We start from the raw sequence: 16,454 nt of genomic DNA on the forward strand, positions 1-16,454 counted from the left end.
CAAGTTGGTTAGGAGATTACATCTTGGGAAGGAAGAAAAGCTAGAGATAAGAAGATAAAGATTACAAGATACTTATCCAACTAACTACTTCCAACGGTGGTGAACTCCTCCTTGTACAGGGCTGAGCCCCTTTCCAATGCATGCGCAACATTATCAGGTTTGACAGGGCTGAGCCCCTTTCCTCTGCATTCAGTTAGGCTTCTTTTCTCTGTCTCCTCTTCTCTTCACCTTCAGCGCCCGCCCCAGTGTGGCCGGTGTTACGGGCGCGTTTCCGGGCTATTTGGCGACCTGCGCGCCGGAAAATGATGAAACGCACTGCTTCTGATAAATCTGATAAATTTTTGGCACACAATTTTATACATTTTCTTAGCCTTATGAATTCAATAGTAACGACCTTTGCACTATCCACTTCATTGAGAGATTGATGCCAAATGTTCTTGACAAGCTATTGAAAATCTGGGTGATCAAGCCAATAGTGCTCAAATATGAATAAGTTTCACTTGGGTATAGATCTGCCAATTTGTATGACACATGGAGTATGATCAAAAGTGGTCTTGGCTAGGGAGATAGCCAAATTATTTGGGTATGAAGGGGTCAAAGTTTCTATGAAAAAAACCATTCCAAACACTAAAGAAGAGAAATATCTTGCATATATCTCCATGTATAGTTTTTTTTCTTTTAAAGGAATCTCTACCAAATCCAAATGACTGGTGGCTTCACTAAAGTGCATCATATGTTGTGTGTCCCATCCTCCCTTCTTTGTTCCGATTTTCAGGGTATCTAATCAAGTTAATGTCCCCCACTATGATTCAGTTCTGATCATCTGGCATTGTAATGCTTTGAGACCAATCAGTGAGGATAAAGGACAGAATAAATTGTCATTCTAGACAGAGGGAAGATATTCAAACTTATTAGCCTTCTAAGACAGAAGTTTTTTAAGTATCTCTGGTCAAAGATGCTCGGTCAAAGAAATCTCCTTTTGTTTCTTGAAGATAAAGGACGGCACATCCAATTTCCTCAATCTTGTTAGATAGGGCAGTCCGCTTTTTATCAGAATTAATCCTTCTGATATTCGAATTTAGGATTTTCCAGTCCCTATTCATGACAATATTTATAGCACACACAATAGACAATTTGATACCCAGGTATATCCCAGGCACTGCAACCAACAGCAAAACTGAGCAACTGACCATAATGTAACTCTGTCTTGACATAACCAGCAGTACATCCATGCAATAACCTCTAACATAATATTTTCCTGTCTGACACTACAGTTCATCCACTTAAACATAAGGTTTTAAAAATATTACATCCATGATAACACAAAAGGCAGCTGAAACTAACTGGACTTGAGCTTTATTATGAACTCTGAGCTCTTTGCTTCAGTATATTGTCAGGGCTCCACTCTTCTGGCCTTACCCAAAACTCCTTTTGCTACTTCTGTTTCTTGAATCTTGTGGCCAGCTTTTCATCAGATGCTCATTTCCTGGAGAGAGAGTACAGTGAGATAGAGAGATGATTCAACGGACTGCAATCTTTTGGCAAACAATTCTTGGGTTACAACAATGCTTGATGCAGTAATTCACCATACCAAAAGTTGGTAGCAATGGTAGGAAATATGTTATACTTCACCTCTTCTAAAGGGATTTGCGAATGATATGGACATTCATCACATACTTCTTCTTGTTTCTCAGTAGCTCAAAGAGGCAGACATCTCCCAGCTGCAAGTTATTGCCACGCACAAAATGCATCCACCCTCTCATAAGCCTTTTGGATTTTTTGTTCTTAACACAACACCGCACTTCCCACTTCTTGCCATGGTGCTGAAGGGTCACCATTTGTTCCACAAATGGAAGGTATACTTCAGCATATTTTCTTGATATTTCCTGATAAAGGGAGAAATGATCTTTAGTAATGATAATTGGACTGATAAAGCAAACATCATGGTGTAGTGAACTATGTACACGTCCAGCTACTACTCCCTCCGTTCGGAATTACTTGTCTCGGAAATGGATGTATCTAGAACTAAAATACATCTAGATACATCTATTTCTGCGACAAGTAATTCCGAACGAAGGGAGTATCATTTTGTAGTATAGTACTCCCTCTGTTCACTTTTATAAGACCTTGAAGACATTTCAGACAATGTACAAAACAGCCCATTTTGAGTTGTCTGAAATGACTTACAAAAGTGAACGGAGGGAGTAGCAAAGTTCATTAAAAAAATTGAAACTGAAGTTGTAACGCCCAGCTTACATGAGAGACGTAACGATAAGAGCTCACTGGGGTTGCTATCTTAGAAAATTCAGCAGCATATCACCTCTAAATTTGACACCGTAAAGTTTTCTTCTATAATTTCCTATCTCGATGGTTTTTTTGGACAAAATGCAAAGCTTGCGTTTTGATCCATTGATAGAAAGAAGATTAACATCCATACAAGCCCAAGACTAGGCCGACATAACCAAACACTTCTAACAAGACTACAACCAACTTCTACTAAACACGCACTACAACAAACACCACCAAACCACCCCAAAGCCATCCACACAAATACACGGATGCAAATCCCGCGACAGGAAGCAAGCATAAAAGTTTCTGATAGAATAAGCAGAATACAATCAACAGGGTAAGATGAACATTGTTTTGGGTAAGACAAACTTCAATCTGCTCCAACTAAAATTTTCTATCCCAATGGTTACATGACTCAACTACTTCAATCAATATGCAGAATAAGCCAACAACATTTGGGTGAGACAAACATGGTTTCTGCAAGTCAGATGCAGAGATAGCAGCCGGCTTGCAAAATGCAGCACCACTAATGTACAGTATCCATTCGAGAACAGAGATATTGACTCACAAGGGTGCGGGTTTTTCCATAAATACTGCTCTTCCTTATGACACACCCATAAATGGGGATTTCGGAATTCATAGCTCGGATTTTTTCTTCAAGTTGCTTCTTCTGCAGATGATTTAGATTCAAGAGGGTGCCCTTTGCCAGGATACAACCTGAGAGGGAATGATCATCTTCTGAAGATGAAACACCTCCTAAACACAGAAAATATAAGTATGATGCATATATGAAGTTTTATGGGGCATAATGTATGGCAGGTTTGACATTGTGAATCATAACCTGCTGATTCTGATGGAGAGCTCGACGAGCTGACATTGATGATGTCATTCCCCTGCCTTGAGCTATCCTTGCTTGGCCTAATTTGTTTTCCACTATGTGGAAGTTTCATGGGAAGATTGTGACAAGTGTTTACAATGCTAGCAGTGTTTCCCCACCATTCTTTAGCAGGAGCAGCATTTTTCATGAGATTGCACGCCGGAATTTTCTCGCAACCGCTCGGGCCAAAGATCAAAACCTTCAGTTCAGAGTTGCCATCATACTTGAACACAAGAAAGTCCCCCGTTCTCAAGTTATGGGCGCGAGCAAACGCCTTCCATCCAGAATCAAGGACTAGTTTCGCCAAATTCTTGGTAATCTGAACATCAGAAGTATAGCCATGGCGTGATGCTAGCTTAATAGTTCGCCCTATTTGCCCCCTGAAATGTTGGGCAAACTTATCTGGTATGATCTGTAGTAAACAAGGTAAAGCACACTAGGTCAGGAGACACTAAAATTTTGTTACAAAGAAGAAAACGCTGAAGAAAGCTCATCTGTATAGTTCAGATCAGACCGAATTAAGTTTCTTTTTTTTTTGGAAAAGGACAGACCGAATTAAGTAATGAAGTTTCACCCCAAGAGGTTCCTTTCTTTGTTTGCACAGAAAGGTAGAACATAATCCAGCTGAAAATAAAATTACCCTAGGAGGCTAGAACAGAGCCGAACTGAAAATAGCTTACCATTCTCTCATGGAAGTCGCCAATCATAACCTTGAAGAAATTCTTATCTTGCTCGCCTGTGTGGTTCCAGTAGCGATGTTCGTCCAGCTCCTTCTGTTTCATCCATGGCTTGCTCATCTCCTAACCACGGAATGGATCTACAACAAAAACGAATCGTGCCTAAATATTTTAGGTAAAAATGTAACAACTCAAAGTTGAAGAAAACATTTCGGGAAATAGAGGAAATCGGAGCTAACAGGGAGAAGGTAAAACAAGAGCTTCAGAGGGAGGGAGATAAAAGTTGAAGCATACCAGTGATTATCGGAGATTCAGAGAGAGAGAGAGAGAGAGAGAGAGAGAGAGAGAGAGAGAGAGAGAGAGACTGGAGAACGTTCTGAGAGGAGAAAGCCAAACGTCATGGAGATTAGGCAAGTAGTGGAAGAGCCAGCGCCTCTCCAACTTCTTGGCGCCTATTAGTAGGTGTGCCTGTCAGAGGCGACAAGACTTTACAAAGGATGCGTTGGGGAGGGTGTATGTGGGGGGTGACCTGATGAGGTTGCGTGTGAGGCTGTGAGCAGTAAATATTACTACAGTACAATATTTGAATATTTGAGTGTCATTTTATAATTCAGAAATTTTATTTTAAATATTTTGAATATGTTTCAAATAATAAATTAACAAGTTTTAAAAGTAAGTTATTTCATTTGTAAGTACAATATCTATGAGCTAAAACTAAAAGGATGAGGTCCCGATCTATGGCAGCGGCGCCGATCTGCCCCACGGCGGTCTCCATGTGCGCAACGGCGTGGTGGCTGGACGGTTCCTAGGGGCGGCCGTGGCGGTAGCCTGGCTATGCTCTACCTGATCTGGGGCGGAGGGTGCTGGATCCGGGGCAGCGGCCCCTAGGCCGGCCTTCTCGTCCGGGCGTGGCGGGGCAGGTGGGCTGCCGGGGATCGGATCGGGTGGTCGGTGATCCTTCGGCGGTTTGGTGTCACGGCATCAGATCTGGTGGTTCCCCTCCCTCCTGCTGCCTCTCTCGTCGTCCTGGTGGTTTGCGGCTGCAGGCTCCGGTGATGGTGAGACTGGTGGTGTACCTTGGGTCCGGGGGAAACCTTGGCCGATCTGGCCAGCCCAGCGACGACGTCGTCCATGGGCGTCGCTTCCTTCATGAAGGCGCAGTTGAGGGCCCAATCTACCCACCCCTATCTCATGTTGGATGAAAACCTACAATCCTCTTCGGATTTGGCGGCAGCGGCGCTTCACGTCGTGACCTTCCTGGAGGTGTCGTCAGGGGCCTTGGGGCTCGGTTGGGAGTACAGAGGAAATGCAGGTGGAGGGGATGGGACCAGTGGCAGCAGGTGGTGTTCGTGAAGGAGGTGCGGCGTTGCATCTGACACGTCGACAACGGCGGGCCCCAGCAGCATGGTGCAGCGGGGTCTCACTGATGGGCGTGTGTTGATGGACGAGCGCATGATGGTGGCGTCGACGACAGCTAGGCCGGGCAAGGTTGATGCGTCAGTATAACTCTGAAGATGGATTTGTGGTAGTTGGCGGCGGCGACCATTGAGTGTGTGTCGGACCGGTGGATGTCCCATACCCGGCAGGTGGCTTGGTTGGGGCCTCAGGTCTTAGATGTTAGGTTTGACTGCGAGGTCTGTTTCGAATTAGGCCTAGACTATCAACTGGATATAAGTAGCGACAGATATTGCCTAGACGGTGGCTTCAGTCTTACTGCTGTATTATTTTGTAAGGTCTTTTGTGAATAATTAATAAAATGGCTGCATGTATAATCCAAATGTAGAGACTAGAGGTCTTCCTTTTTTCAAAAAAATAAAAACCAACAAGTGCAAAATGGGCCGCACAGACCACTGTCCATTTCTGGTCGCGCCTTTGTTCTAATATATTAAAATGTAGTTATCCACTTTAGACATCAACATGTGTAGGTGGTCGTGGGTTTGAAATATGGTGCCCACACTATTTCGTCTTAATTTTTGGTTTGTATTGACATGCGGAACACATCAAGAGTTGGCATTTTTCCGCAAATAAAAAAAGTAGGTGTATTTTTTGTAAAAACGCGTCGGGCCAAGCATCAACTGTCACTGATAGTGGACCCTGTCCACGCATGCACGTACGGGATATGTGACCGTATTTGCATGGCCATGCGAGTTCGATGACCGTAATCACATATTTTATAAGTTTGTAGACTAAACTTATCGCCGTGTGTAATTTCTAAGACTCCTAGTGCATTTTGATGAATGAAAAGTTCTTTTCCTAAAAAAAATACTTCTAGTGTATTTATCTCTAATAAAACCGCAAGTGGAGTCGGTTTTTTCACTAAAATAAATGCTAAGTTCTGGTACTCGGTCCGGCACAACTAGAATTCTAAATTTCTGCCATTTCAGCCAAGTCTAAAATAAGGCATGTGTCGTCCTATGGTGATCCGACTAATATAATCACATGATTTTGTTCTAAGATATATTCATTTTAGCGACAAGTAATATGGATGGAAGGAAGTAATAGAATTGAAATTTGATTTCAGTGGTAATGTGAGAACCTCGTCCTTTGTCTGGTGTAGTGGGATGGTTGGTATGGATATGGTCAGTATCACAGGCGGAGAACTCGGTAGGGCGAGGTGGGCCGCTCGCCCTACCTAATTTGCTAACCACTCAGATTAATCAATTGCACTGACTGAAAACAACACCAAAAACATAAGAACTACCGTAGCCACGCTATTTATAAACTATATCACTTAGATCTTGGAAGTATTTGAAAAAAAAACTTCAATTTTAAAAAGTTCATCATTTTTAAGAAAACTTTCAACAATTTTCATAAAATAAATTCACAAAATTGAAAAAAGTTCACAAATTTTGAAAAAAAAGTTCAGCAGTTTTGGGAAATAGTTCACCTCTTTTGAAAAAAGTTTTTCCAATTTTAAAGTTTTAAAGGAAGTTCATCGATTTTAGAAAAAGTTCATTGATTTTGAAAAAGGTTCATATTTTTTTTAAGAAAATCATCAACTTTGAAAAAAGGTCATCGATTTTCAAAAAAATCATCAATTTTAAAAGGCCCAGCGTGGAGGAAAGTGTGTGCGGCGCCCGTTTATGAAAAAAGGAAAAACATTACTTTATTCCGAGAGAGGGTGTTGGCTTCTGTCTTCTTTCCTTCCGGTTTTCTTTATTTCTTCAATAGGTTTCTTTGAATTTTTTTTTGTTTTCTCCGGTTTTATTATTTCACACCATTTTTTTCATTTATTTATTGCTTTTGACATTTTTTTCTTCATCGGTTTTCTTCAGTTTTTCATTCTTCCTCGTTATAGTTTTCTTCACTTTCACTGGTTTTCTTTCATTCTTTATTATACTTTGTTTTTTTGTTTCTTCCTTCCTGGTCTTCTATTTTCTTCGCTTTCCCTTTCTGGTTCTTTTATCTTTTTGTCCATTTTCGTTGGCTTTATTTTTCTCAACATATGTTAAAAAATTTCAGTACAAATTCAATATTTTTGTATACATTAGAAACATTTTTCATATACATGTTAAACATTTTGACATACATGATTAACATTTTTAGAAAACTTATATATTTTTTTATCTCCAGTACATATTATAAATATTTTGGTATATATCTAATACATTTTTTTCCAATACACGTTCAATTCAGGCTGGACGTACCGAGCGGGCTTTTCGGGCCGCTCGTGGCCCGCTCGGTCCTGGCCCGCTAGAGAAACTGGCCGGTCCGGTCTGTCAAATTGGGCCCGAAAATTTGTCGGTCCGGTCCGGGCTTTGACCGGTCCGACCGAGAGGACCGAGAAAACACTGTCATCGTCGCCACCGTTCCTCGTCATCGCGGCCACCGGCAGCCCCCGGGTGAACCTCCGCGTCCCCAAGCTTCCCCTCTTCTTCCTTCATCTCCTCACCATGCGCCATAGCCTCTCGCCGCCGCTAGCCGTCGCTGCCGTGCGTGCACCGCCGATGATCTCGTGTTCTCGACCTGGCACCGGCAGTGTTATAGCTGCGGGTTTCGCTGCCATGGCAGCAAAAGGAGGCGGCGACGATGACGGTTTAAACACAGCACGCACACAGGCCATAAACTGGGATAAACGCTCGATCGGCCATGATTCTCGGATTGTGGAGAAATGCTCGACCGTGATTTCCGCTTCCAACAGATCAGGAAAATACAGTGTTTTCTTTTTGGAAGGCAATAGATTTAATAGCGTCTGCTATAATCACGCGCCGTGATCCTATGCTGCCGTTTTCATTTTGTTGAAGCGTATGATCAGGTCCATCAGCCGGCACGTTGGTCTCTCTTCCGTTGCTCTCTCTTCAGTTTCTGCACTTTTATTCAGTCGAACAGGTAAAAGAAAGTACAACATAAACAAGGCTCGATCCGAAAATCACGGAGCCATTGACCACTAACTCGACGTCAGGTTTGATCCGCTATTTATGGCAAGGCTAGCACGCCGGAAATCATGGGCTCATGCGCACCCTACATTAGTTGCATACTACAGAAAAACTGCTAAGGAAGGTTCATGGCTAACAGCCGCGCACTTTCGACGGCACATCGCCCACCTTGCCGCCGTCGCTTGCGCATGTCGCCCACCTCACAACAGCACTCGCGCACGTCGCCCACAACTCCGCTGCCCCCTGCACCTCGCCGCCGGTGGTTATTGGCCGGTCCGCTCGGTCCAGCCCGGGCTTTGCCGCGGCCGGTCCGGTCCGTGAAAACTGAACCGCGTGGCTGGTCGGTCCGGTCCGGTCCGGACCGCTGCCGGTCGGTCCAAAGGGTGGCTCGGTGAGGGACCGGACCGGCCCGGACCGTGTCCACCCTGACGTTCAATATTGTTTGAATACAAGATTATTATTTTTTTAACACATGATCAACATTTTTCCCATATACATTTTAAAACCAAAATAAATGTTTGATTAACATTTTTCTGTACTTATTTCATATTTTTCAAAATGCTTGATTAATATTTTTTAAGTACAAGATTCATATTTTTAATACATGTTCAACATTTGTTTCATACACGTTAAACATTTTGAAATGCTGGATTAACATTTTCCAAATACAAGATTAACATTTTTAGAATACATGATCAAACACAAGATAAAACATTTAACATTTAACATTTTCAAATGCTTGATTAATATTTTTGTCAAATACAAGATAAAACATTTTTGCGTCTTTTTTCACTTGTGTCTTTTTTTCTTTTTCTTTTTAGAATTCACTCTTGCGTCTATCTAGCCAGTCCCTATGCTGATGTAAAAAAAAGCCAGTCCCTGTGCTGGGCTAAGCCCCTTTCCTCTGCATTCAGTTAGGCTTCATTTCTCTGTCTCCTCTTCTCTTCACCTTCAGTGCCTGCCCCAGTGTGCCTGGCGTTACGGGCGTGTTTCTATTTGGCGACCTGCGCGCCGGAAAACGATGAAACGCACAGCCGCTCTAGGCATGAGCTCCCACTACGTGTATTCTGGGCTGGCCCATATGCGGGCTGGGCGCCCCTCTTTCTTTTTGTATTTTGTGTTTCATTTTCTTTTCTATTTTTTTACTTGGTGAGCTGTTTAACAATATGAATTTCAATTCTATTGCGGGATTTCTATTTGAAAAATGTTCTGAACTTCAAAATATATCCAATATTTCATAAATGTGCATAAATTTGGAAAAAATGTTCAAGATTTCAAAAAAAAATCATGAATACAAAAACATGTCCGTGAATACAAAAAATGTTGGCCAGCACAAAAACTGTTCAAAAAGTCGGAAAATATTTTTGAATCAATAAAACGTTTGTGAATTCGAATTTTTTTCATGATTTCCAAAATATAGTGAATTCATAAAAAATGTTTGAGATTCCAAAAAATGTTCATGATTTTGTTTTTTTTCATAATTTTGAAATTATTCACGAATTCGAGAAAATTAATGAATTTAAATAATTTTCATTAAATACCAATTTTTTCATGAATTCAAAAATGTTTTGAATTAAAAAAATTCTTCGCAAATTAAAAAAAACAATGAATTCATAATTTTTTTGTGAATTCACAAAATATTTGTGATGTCAAAAAATGTTCGCGAATTCAAAAAATGCTCATGATTTTGAAAAAAGAGAATAACAATATTTGTATTCTGAATCGCTTCTGATAAATGTGATAATTTTTTGGCCCACAATTTTATACGTTTTGTTAGCCTTATGAATTTAGTAGTAATGACCTTTGCACTATCCACTTCATTGACAGAATGATGCCAAATGTTCTTGACAAGCTGTTGAAAATCTGGGTGATCAAGCCAATAGTGCTCAAATATGAATAAGTTTCACTTGGGTATAGATCTGCCAATTTGTATGACACATGGAGTATGATCAAAAGTGGTCTTGGCTAGGGAGATAGCCAAATTATTTGGGTATGAAAGGGTCAAAGCTTCTATGGAAGAAACCATTCCAAACGCTAAAGAAGAGAAATATCTTGCATATAGCTCCATGTATAGTTTTTTTTTCTTTATAAGGAATCTCTACCAAAAGCAAATGACTGGTGGCTTCACTAAAGTGCATCATATCTTGTGTGTCCTCCCTTCTTTGTTCCTATTTTCTGGATATCTAATGAAGTTAATGTCCCTCACTATGATTCAGTTCTGATCATCTGGCATTGTAATGCTTTGAAATCAATCAATGAAATTTTTCTTGTTGACAAAGGCTATAAACATTGGTTAATATTCAGGAATCACCATTGTGGATTGAAGTAAATGAAACAGACACGGGAAATTGATTTTGGAATATTTCCCACTTATGAATATATTATCATTCTAGACAATGAGCAATCCTCGAGAGTCCCCCACAGAGGGCAGATATTCAACTTATTAGTCTTCTAAGACACAAGTTTTTAGAGCAACTTCAATGGGGCCATCCATTTTGTCCGCCGTCATCCATTTGGGTCGGCGCGGACAAAAGAGGAGGCCAACACGACGACTCAAATCCAAATGGAGTCCGCTTCGCATCCGCGCTGACGCATTTGCGGGCCAAATTTGTGTCCCAAATGTGTTGGCGCAGACGCGGAACAGACGCCATGCACGCCTTCTCGGTGTCCGCCGTGGCCCCACATGGCGGTTGTCCAACCGCCCGCCACCTACCTGGTCAGCTTAATTTATGACCTTGGACCCCACGTCAGCGACGCCGGTCATCCTTTTTAAGCCGACCGTGCGGCGTGTGACGCCCCGTTACGTCCAACAGAGTCAAGCGTAACGGAAGCCTTCACTTCAGAGTTGCGCTAGGATCAGTTAAGGAGAACAGTGCCATGTACAAGACGGAGCGACTGCCATGAATAGGCAAGCTTTTATTACATAGACACCTCAAGTGTCGACTAAGCCTATGCGGCCATGACGATAGATCGTCACCTGCTTCTAGTATAAGCCTTTTAGACCAACCATGGAGGGCATCTACTCTTCATAGCCTTGATTGTCAACTTCCTCATAATCATACTCCACTTCAAAATAACCAAAGTTGTTAAGATGACCAGACTCATCATAAGTACCATTCTCTATCGCCTCAGAGTTCTCATAACTCTCTTGCTCTGAAAGACAACATAAGTGCAGCTTAGTACGTATAAAATACGTACTCCGCAAGTCGCCGGGAAAAGTGAATGTATGAGTTTTTAAAGAGGAAAAACTTTATCGGCCACAGCTACCACCACCGAGCCATTATCTCAAAATACTATGCGGGTATTTTTTTTCCCTTAACCCATTTTGTTGAAAACCAAATTTAATTCATAAAATCTACTGGCGATAGAGCGACGTGGGATCTTACATCCTGTGTTAGAGGAAAACCCACACGACGCACTTCCAATCCTGGAAGCTGGGAGTATATCACATTTACTCTGATGAGAGGTGTACTGCTTTGCCCATAGCATCACTTGGTCCAAGTCTTCCATGCGCTACCCGTGCGCACGACTAGACCAAGGAACCAGAACCTTTGACCAGCCCGTACACTACCTCTGCTTTTCCACCTTGCCTTACTAAAGGCCCGCGGGTCGAGACCCCTGGCCGGCGGTCCCGCCCTAGGGTGACTGTACCTACCCGGCTACAGCCACCTTCTCACCCATGCAGAGGCAGTTACTTGGCAAGGATAGTCGGTTCGGGCCATCCCATTCCAGGTCTATGGTCAGTACGGTTTGCGCCGCTTTTGAAGTAAGCGCCAGTTGGTTATGTCCTAATGTGATACCCTATGTAGAGGAGCCCGCCATCCAAGCCGACCCTACCTGGGTGGCTTTCACCAACATGAGCTTCCCTACCCACCAAATATTTATTTATCTTGTAACCCTGCCCGGGTCACAACTACTTAATATAGATACTTCACCTGATCTGGTCCAACTGCCAAGTCAGTGGATCAACTTGATCCAAATTTCATTTTGTTTACGGAAAATATTTATTTTTAATTCTTATGCAAAATTTTGGAAATGACCCATAGCTTGGAAAACATTTATCAAGACATGGTCAAGAAGATGACGACTTACCGGGAAGTGCTTCGACCAACTCGGAACCACCAGACGTGACTCCTACAGGTCCGAAATCGACTCCTGATGCCTCTTGGGGCGTATCTGTGCGCACTTGTATTGCTCGAGCACCTCATCATGTCCTATGCAACCATTTTCACACATTTACACACATTTGTCTCCTACTAATAGCAGACTAAGAGTTGTTAGCATGACGTTATGGATTCCTCATAGAAGATGGAAATTTACAGTGTTGAATGGAAGAAAATAGAAGATGGCATTCATTCTGTTCAAAAAGATATAGTAATAAATATAATTTACAGAATCACAGTTCTATATCTGATGAAAAAGAAGCCTTGGTTGTTTTAAGGAGACATCAACACTATATAGCAAAACAATCCGACGGTTTGTCTCTTTTTAGGAGGATAACAGTTCGAACTATTACAGCATACCGTCCATTCTAAAAGCACATAAATATAAGTTAGTACATATAAATTAATTAACACAACTTCCAACTGCTAGTCTTCCTTCAGATTGCATGGTGGTTCAAGTCCCAGCCTAGCGAGCTAGACACTGTGTAAAGAAGTTGAACACCACGGCAAGACACCTCAATTTACAGATCTCACATATAAATAAGGCGCAGTGCATCTAGTCAACAACAAAGTTGTTGTTCTTGCAAGAACGGTTTGCCTAATTTTTAAGTTCCCAAAGTTTCTAGGTTTACCTAAAAGTAACACCACACTGAAATCACTTGGAAATTAAGAGGTGGAGAAGGAGAGGAAGGAAGACGAGGAAGATCTTACTAATTGTACAGAGACGAAATGCATCAGACAATCTAAGTTGCAAATAAAAAAGTTAACACATTAACTAAAAATACAGAGAAAGGAATGTGTTTTCCCCAGCCTCACCCTTGTTGGGGTAAACAACAGGGAGAAAAGCAACAACTCACTTTCACACAAATCCATAATGTGTAGTATCTTTTATTACAACAGACATCAGTTGGAAGGAAAAGAAAAAAAAACTGTCAGACTTGCCAGTGGCGAAATTTGTAACCTAGACAAAGGATTGCTAATAACCTACTGGTGTTTGAAAACTGTCAGCGTTATCCTGTGTATCAGATATACACCCACTCTATCCAATTTTTCAGAAAATTCTCCTTGAATCTAGTCATATAGCAAAGATAAGAGGTCTAAAGACTTGCAGAACCAAAATACAGAGGCAGTACTGAACATCTACCCAACAATGACACACTGCCAACACTATGTGTAGGACATAAATTGATGCTTAGTTTCATAGTTGGAATTTATTACACCAACAGGTAGGTAGGTGCAGAACTCCGGCCTTAGATGGAGATGCTACAAGGTACAGGGAATGAAGAGAATCTATTCTGATAACTTGTAGAATACCTCTGGAGAAGGCCTCTTGATAGTGTGCAACTTGATCTCCATAGTCCTCGTCATGGAACCAAATAATTAACTACCACATGAGCATACACTCAGATCAAGAAACATGTGGGAATCTAAAGCTAAATCATGGCAATTATCCTACGACATTCCAAAGAAGTTGAATAAAGCTTGCTGACACAACCCCAAAGAAGTTGCCATCTGTCAAGACAAACAAGCATGCAAGTAAGAAGATATAACACATGTACGCAGAATAATCCAGCATATTAGCCAAGGAATAACCAAGAAACTACTAACATGTAACTTCACATGCATCAACAAGGTGTGGTTTGGAGATCTTAGTGGGCAGACAGTAACAATATCTGGTTCTTACTATATTAAGCAATAAAATACCCAATATAAATATGTATTTGCACGTATATTCAACAGTCTACCAGTCAACAGTCACTTTCTGTACACTCTGCATCAAACAGATCGAAGTGAATTTGTTGATTCTCTGTCATGTATCTAAAAGATAGAACCATGAATGAGTTCGGCTTCGGGCCTCTGCATTAATCGAGAATAGACAGCCAAACAAGCTTCGTTGGATATCACCATATATGTTGTCGCTGCAAATTCTTTAGTGAGTCCCAATAGTTTAGAGTAAGAAGCAGATGAGTAAGTAAGTCGCATTACTTTGTGTTTGTGAGCCGGCGACTACTACCTGCTGTAAAGAAATATAAGAGTGTTTAGATCACTACTTTAGTGATTTAAACGCTCTTATGACTTCACTGTATTTCCCACTGCCTACTTTCCGGACGACCTCGTAATCATCCTTCTCACTGAATGGGGAAGAATCACCAGTAGATACAACTGAGTACATAGCTAAAAGAACAAAATATTTATTGAGTTTCACTCCAAAATTCACCTACTAAAAAGGTTCGAAGACTTCTGTAAAAAAATTTGAAACAACGGCCAAGAGAGGATTCACGATCGTGATACCGATCGAGGGTCATATAACTATTGTTTACACGTTTGGAAGCATGTGTCCAATTGAGCATTTTGGTTGGTGCAACTCCATTCAGTTCTCCTCAGAGCAACCTCCCTATAGAGATATTAAATATTAAATGGTCTCCATCAATACTAATTTCCAGGTGTTTAGTCTTTTAGAATACAGTTCTCTGGATGCACCCCCAATCAGCATAATTCTAGATATCATTCCACTAACAAGCACAACAGCTCAAACAACAAATATTGGAAGACAATCCAAAATAGCAAAACACTCGTCAATAATATTCAACAATAGCTCCAGTCGGATAACAAAGGGTAATATGATCACAGCCCGATGACCAAGGGTTTAAAATCTTTTGACAACATACATTCCTGAATTTTGTGAATATCCAACAATGGCAAATATTGACAAAGGATTGCTAATAACCTAATGGTGTTTGAAAACTCTCAGCATCATCCTGCAACTTGCTGGATCAGATATACACCCTCTCTATCTATTTTTTCAGAAAATTCTCCTATAATCTAGTCATAGCAAAGATAAGAGGTCTAAAGACTTGCAGAACCAAAATTCAGAGGCAGTACTGAACGAATATGAATGAACCAACAGCAACTCCAGTACAAACTTCAGATCTAAAGAGTACCTTAAATTGAACCTGATGGGCACTGGAATTATAAAACACAGGTGTCAAACATTTTAGAAAAGAAAATCGTGGGCGGAATCCTTCCGGGTTAGGGCCGGCGATTAGGCTGTGTGGCGAGCGGTCTCGAGGGGAGGGGAGGCAGGATAGCGTGCAACTTATGAGTTGATTAGTATCAGGTCTATGTTTTGTGAAGTTTGATCGATGGACTGAACAAGTGCAATAGGTTTTGAAATTTTCTTGAATCATTAGTTCGAAACTATTTCAAAAGAGAGTTTAAAGAAATGAGGTTAAGAGAGTAGACTAAAAAAGAGGTTTAATTGAAGCATTAGACAGAAAATGATGTTTTGAGCCCAGGTTGTACCACAGCAAGAAAATGCATGTTGTGCCTGAAGCCGTCAACCCTTCAAACTTTTCAAATACCAGTTAAACTCACTATATCAAGATCATTTTTCAAATATCAGTTAAACCCACTAAATCTCAGCACTACTAACAGAAAAAGTGAAGAACTCATTGAAGGTCCTAAAAATGCTTTCACCAGAAGGAGTAGGACCATGCAGCACAAACATTATTCAAGAAGAGTGTGACCATCACAACATTGAATCTTCTCTGTCAACTCTACACATCAGAGATTGACGACAACATGGTTTACTGGTAGTGGAAATGTAAATTTAATATATATATATATATATACTTTGGAATGCACCAGAATTCAGCAACTGATCCCTTACTGAAGGCATCATGCCATCGACACCATCATATGAATCAACACCAGGGTATAAACACGCAGATGAATCGGTCTGACAGAAAAGGAGACGACAGTAAGATATGGACGGGTTTCGATTACTACCTCGCGGTGGGAGAGCTCGGCCTTCCAAACGGCCTCCCTCTCGGCGACCTCGCGTTTGCGCTCCTGATGTAGCTGGCATCTCCCGCTCCTTCATGATGCGATCCTGGATGTCCACGTCCAGCGCCTTCTACAGCTCCTTCACGAACCTGTCCATCAACGCTTTGATCCGCACCCGTATGCTCCCGGACCAAAACCAAGAAGATCTGGGGAGATGAGGCTGGACAGGGTGGAGCTCGCGGCCGGAGATGAAGAGGGCATGAGCGCAGGTGAGGGTGGCGGCGGC

General features: G+C 41.6%; 1 protein-coding gene across 1 annotated transcript; it reads right to left on the reverse strand.

The window, feature by feature from the left end:
* Window positions 1-1,207: 1,207 nt before the first annotated feature.
* LOC123063303 (putative B3 domain-containing protein Os03g0621600) lies at window positions 1,208-16,163 on the reverse strand. The gene is made up of 7 exons (XM_044487045.1): window positions 13,697-16,163; window positions 12,312-12,433; window positions 3,847-3,983; window positions 3,131-3,578; window positions 2,858-3,045; window positions 1,633-1,886; window positions 1,208-1,486 (listed from the first exon to the last, which is right to left on the reverse strand). The coding sequence occupies exons 3-6, from the start codon at window positions 3,961-3,963 to the stop codon at window positions 1,638-1,640; spliced, it is 1,002 nt and encodes a 333-aa protein (XP_044342980.1). The 5' UTR covers window positions 3,964-3,983; window positions 12,312-12,433; window positions 13,697-16,163; the 3' UTR covers window positions 1,208-1,486; window positions 1,633-1,637.
* Window positions 16,164-16,454: the final 291 nt, after the last annotated feature.

Source organism: Triticum aestivum, chromosome 3A, assembly GCF_018294505.1.
Source record: "Triticum aestivum cultivar Chinese Spring chromosome 3A, IWGSC CS RefSeq v2.1, whole genome shotgun sequence".
Taxonomy (NCBI): Eukaryota; Viridiplantae; Streptophyta; class Magnoliopsida; order Poales; family Poaceae; genus Triticum; species Triticum aestivum.